General features: G+C 36.6%; 1 protein-coding gene across 1 annotated transcript in view; it reads left to right on the forward strand.

The window, feature by feature from the left end:
* LOC107665681 (transmembrane and TPR repeat-containing protein 3-like) overlaps positions 1–5,691 on the forward strand; it is a 55,282-nt gene that overhangs the window by 11,278 nt on the left and 38,313 nt on the right. Inside the window, exon 7 of the mRNA XM_016456666.1 lies at positions 2,571–2,823. Within this exon, the coding sequence (XP_016312152.1) occupies positions 2,571–2,823 (253 nt within the window). The remainder of the gene's footprint in view (positions 1–2,570; positions 2,824–5,691) is intronic.

The following is a 5,691-nucleotide window of genomic DNA, read 5'->3' on the forward strand; positions in this document are numbered from 1 at the left end:
TAATGTTCTTTTTAGCAGCATCATATGACCCCTTTAAAATGCAATTAAAAAATGCTGTGCTTACTGCACAATTTGTCAAATTTTGTTATTATATATCAATGCTACAAAATGATTGTAATAATAATAATTATTATGCATTTATTTATTTAATTAGTCACACTAAGCCATATCACAATTTTGGTTTTGTTTCCATTAATCATGCAGCCCTATGTCACGCATCATTATATTCAGCGTGGACAAATGGCTTGTTGCTGGAAACTTGTTGCATTACGCATGGTGTAATGCACATCCTTGAGTGGCATTATTGCCTTAATATACTGATTTATTACTGAACATTTGGTCTTCAAAAGGAAATGATTAGAGTTTCTCAGCTGAAGCCAAAATAGTATCAGTCACCAAGGGAACGATGTGACAAATGAATGTAAACAAATCCGTGGTATCATGTTATGGGAAAATCTTTCGCAATGCAGTGCATGATAATCTTTTAAAGTGATGAGAGCTGTCATGACGCTTTTGTAAACATCAACAGCCTGGGCCTGAAATGAACATAATGATCTATATATCAGCTGATCTAGAACCGCCCCTATAGTAGTGCTTAGATAGCGAATTGACTCCGCCCACCCCTAAACAAATCAAGCATCTCAGCGAATCCAAGAGCTCTGTGTGAAATGCCTAGACATACTCCACCTGATCATCATCCCCGGGGAAGTTGATTGGGATCAGAGGGAAAAATCCTCTTGGATTCGTCACGGAAGCCATCGCTAATCCCCAGACATAATCCACCGACTGTCTCCGACCGTCTGAATTAGTGTTATCACACGGCTCTCTAGAGACATAATACGCTGGATTAACATACTTTCTAAGTATATTTTGTCCCTGCATGTGTTGTATTCGGGAATATTTTGATAATGTTGGAATGTCCCAGCCAAAACAAAACCATTCTTCTTCCAAGACATTGGATTTATGACAGGGTTGTGCAAAGGCTTTTATTGGATTTTTAATACTTGCAGTTGGCTCTCCCACCCTTCAAACCTCTCTCCAAAACACACCCCTCTGTGAAAGCCAAGCGATGAACTTTAGTTTATGTCCATTTCAAACAGCGGAAATATTTAATCTTTGGAAAATAGTAGCTTCGAGCTTGAAAGGGATAAGTAATTGATAGTGAAGACTGAAAGCCTGTGTCAATTTTCTGCACTTAAATTGACATTTTTAAAGTTTTTTTTTATTTAAAGGAAAAAACTTTTTTTAAAGGAAAAACCTTAATGTTGTAACTTGAATGGTAGCATGTCTACTAATATGTGCTGCCAAATTAATAAATGCACTTTAATTTGAAACCTTCTATTTAAACCTTTTATTAAATCAGGATGCTCTTGATTCCTGTTAATGGGTGTCCACTATCCATAATCATTATAATCCAAAAAATGTTGCTGTTTAATGCACCATCAACATTACATGCTTGTGATTCAAAGAACATCAATACTTTGTTTTAATCTTGAGTCTTGAATCAGAGTTAATGGCCTGTTTCCACAGATCAGTCTTGCCAACTTGGCACCATGGTTGTTTTGGTGACTTTTTTTTAGCCGCCTGATGTCTATCATTCAGTCTGGCTGTTTTTCAGTGTGGCTTGGATCCTTTTAAACCTCTTTGTGGTTTCACAGGCATAGGGAACATTATGCATTGCAGAATAATGGTCATGGGTTGAATTAAATCAACAAAAAATGCTGTAAATTACCGCACTAAGGAATAAAGGATGTTTGTTTTGTTTTTTTACTTGCTAGGAAATGTATATCTTGCAGTATTATGTTCTGAACCCATACTCTGAGGGCGTATGTTGCAGGCTTGGGCACAATTCAGAATTCAAGAATGAGCTTCTTTTCAGCTCATAGATATCCAATTGTGTGACTGAATTTAATTCGCAATGACAGTAAGTTTACTGAATTGCAGGTTCCCCATTTCAAGATGAACTTTTTTAAACTTTCAACGAAAGCTGTTGAGCCAAAATTTATTTTAGATTATTTCTCATTTGCTACCTCAATTCAAATTCAGGAACTGAACTAGAAATGAAAAATCATTCTCAATTCAATGCTATATAGTGTAGAATGTTGAAAATTGCAAGAATTCAATTTGCGTTCAGTTCTCTTCAGCAGTTCCGATCTGAACACAATGAGGCACCACTGAACACACTATTGAACTTAGTGAAAATATTATATTTATGATATTGGTTAATGGTTCACAACCACAGCTCTAGCACAAGCACTTATTAGAGCATTTAACCAGTCATTCTAAAGACCTGAGAGAAAAATATAAAATATTGAAAGAAATATATCTTTAAAGATTTTCCTGCTGAGTGTTGCACTAATATCCAGTAAACATCCAAAACAGAGTTGGAACTTTTTTTGTTGTTGTTGTTGAGCTAATTGATTAATTGATTTGGTGAAACGTAAAACCTGCCTTTCCTTATCTGTATATTTCTCTTATCAATAAAAACTTTTCAAAATGAACAGTGTCTTTTAGTGTGGAATGTCTTAATGGAGAGGAGTACTCATTAATTCTATTCCATCTATCATCAGGTTTGATAATCCAGCTGCCGTCAGCTCTACCCCGACCAGGCAGCTGACCTTCAACTACCTCCTGCCAGTAAACGCCTGGCTGCTGCTCAACCCCTCTGAGTTGTGTTGTGACTGGACAATGGGCACTATCCCTCTTGTGGAGTCCCTGCTGGACCCTCGCAACCTCGCCACAGTGGTATTTTATGCCATGTTGAGCCTCCTGGCTTATCACAGCCTTTGGTACGGCCACAGCTCTTCAAAGATCGTCATGATGGTACGTTAGTGGGTGGGGCTTATGGAAAATCTGATTATATGTAAACTAAAAGGAACATTAAGATCTAAATGGGTTCTTCAAATGTAATCTTGAACTTTTTGTTTAGTGGAAATGCATTTCTGTAACCGGGACTTGAATGAGATGTTTTTTATTATAGTTGTCTATATAAATGCACAAGAAAACACAAAGGGGAAATTGTTTACTCAAAAACAGTTTGAAATAATATATCATCCCCAGTCTTATTTGAAATCTGTCAGATACAATTTAGGGTTGTTTTCATCCATACCGGATAAACTATGCACATGAGCTGGTTTTCCAGAATCCACGTGAACTTAGTCTTGAATTAAGTATGGTATAGTGTAAGCTAAGACGATGTGATCGAAAATAAAAGAACTGGAGATGTGAGACGTATCTGCTTCAGTGAAATGAGGCTAATGAAAGGATTTGACAAATTACTGGAAACTCACTGGGTATCCCTTAAATTCCCTGTAGTTGCTTCACTCCAAGGCCATCTTGGCACAGCTATTTTCCATGTTGGCACCTGGCAGAACTATATATTCTATATACTTGAATTTCCAAAACTGGCAACAGATTAACTTTTTGACACATTTGCAAGTGCCGGTGAACTGAGATGATTTGGTTTCTTCATTTCACATAATTATTATTATTATTTTAGATTAATGTTTGGCGTTTTTTGACTTTATTAGTATAGGACAGTGTAGAAGTGACAGGAAGCGAAGTGGGGGAGAGAGAGAGAGAGAGTGAGAGAGAGAGAGAGAGAGAGTGAGTGAGAGTGGGGTGGGATCGGGTAAGTTTCTCGAGCCAGGATTCGAACTCGGGAACAACTCAAGTGCAACGGCGCTATATGTCGGTGTGCTGCCCACAAGGCTATCAGCGCTGACGCATTATTTTTAATTTGACCATTATGGCCATACTCACCATAAAGGTTTCTTCATTGTTCATAATCTGTATTTTTATCAACAGCAGATGACTTCAGAAAATATACTGGCCATATATTTTATTTATTTTTCATTGTTTACTTAAAATATATTTTTGTCAATGGCATGTGAATTGAGGGATTTAACTGCTATAACTGTACCTTATTTTTTTGCTATTTTTGTTTGTTACCACACTCGCAGCATTATATACTAAATCAGCAGGCCTCCGACTTTCAGTAAAACAGCTTAGCCACAAAAAATGCATTTCATTTTGATCCCTTAATGCAAGGAATATTCATTGTATGTGTCGTCACAGAGTTCTGAGAAGAAAATAAACTTAAGGCATCATATATAAACTTCTCATGGAAGTTTTTCAAGTAAAAATGTTTTGTTTTAGATTTGAATCAACTGTATCACTTCATTGAATAAGGACTATTGCTATTACTATTGCTCTTATTTCATTTAAACAAAGTATTATATTGCAGTTATTGCCTTAGTTTGTCCAGCTCCATTGTTTGCTACTGGCGACCCAGGTCAGTGTAGAGATGCGCGGATGAGCTCAAACTTCACCCGAGTCTGCTGCTTCAAATAAATTATCCACTTGCCACCCACCTGTGCCTATATTTGATCGTCACATTACAATGATTCTAATTCTTAGTTTTGCATGATGATATGATGAATGGATGGTTCATTTTTAACAGCAGGTTCAGTGACGTTAGAGCTGATCTGTACATCACGGCACGCGTCTGCGGCACATTATGGCTCCACGGCCACCGGAGCTGATCGCGGCCACTCAGTCAATGCTGGTGTTTATACCGGCCGCACCGCGGCCCAGAACTCATGCTTATTACATCGGTCACATCACATTTTATAACTGGGTGTCTACACCGGCGCAACAAAATACAATAGAACCCATCAGGACCGGCCCAAGCCTTTATGGGGCCCTAAGCAGAATTTTATTTGGGGGCCCCACGGTGCCGCCAATACGACTGATTATTGTCAATGCTTGATTATTCGTACACTATAAATCTAACAGTTTTATTTGTTGTAGCTGTTTTGCTTACATCATACAATGTTTTTACCCTTCTATGATTTTTAATTGTAACATTAGCAAACCCACAACAGTGGTCAGGTGTTAATTTGCACTTTAACATTCAAAGTCTTACAGGACTAAGTGGCATACTTAATGTGGTGTGCTGAAAAGTAGCTAAATAAACCAGCAGACAATGCATTTACAGAACAAAATATTATTTTAACAACATAAATTATCATACACAGCAGCAAGCTATCTGTACATAAAAAAACAACAACTCTTAATCTATAATTAGCTAACTGAGGCATAATGATATTGGAATATTGGAATATAATACCCAACCCCAAAGGTAGGCTAAGGTAAATAATGTTAAGCTGTTATCAGTACCAATGTAATGAAACAGAATTGTTTTATTACAAAAATATATACCCAGGAAAGTTTTTTTACACCGAAGACAAAAACTTTTATCTAAAACTAGCTAAGTAAAATGTTATATATTATATTATATTATATCGGGGTTGCCAACAATGGTTGCCTACCAGGAGTGAGATGCATGAATATATAACAAAAAATAAAATAAATACACACTGCCCTTTACCCACTGTTCGTCTATAGTATACATTTTTTTTAAACACTTTAAATATTTTAAAGCCTATATTATTTTTTAACTCTACAGTTGTGCAGTAAAATTCACTTTAAAGATTCACTTTTTGTTCAAAAAATGCCAAAAATGTGTCTCCAAGTAAAAAACAAAGACTTTTAAGATGAAAATGACATGAAATTACTAGGGATGCACCGATACCACTCTTTCCAGTACTCGCCCGATACCGATACTTTTATTTTTGGTGCTTGCCGATACCGAGTACCGATACCAATATTTTTATTGCATTTGTACAT

Source organism: Sinocyclocheilus anshuiensis, unplaced genomic scaffold (assembly GCF_001515605.1).
Source record: "Sinocyclocheilus anshuiensis isolate Anshui unplaced genomic scaffold, SAMN03320099.WGS_v1.1 scaffold840, whole genome shotgun sequence".
In the NCBI taxonomy this organism is placed as follows: domain Eukaryota; kingdom Metazoa; phylum Chordata; class Actinopteri; order Cypriniformes; family Cyprinidae; genus Sinocyclocheilus; species Sinocyclocheilus anshuiensis.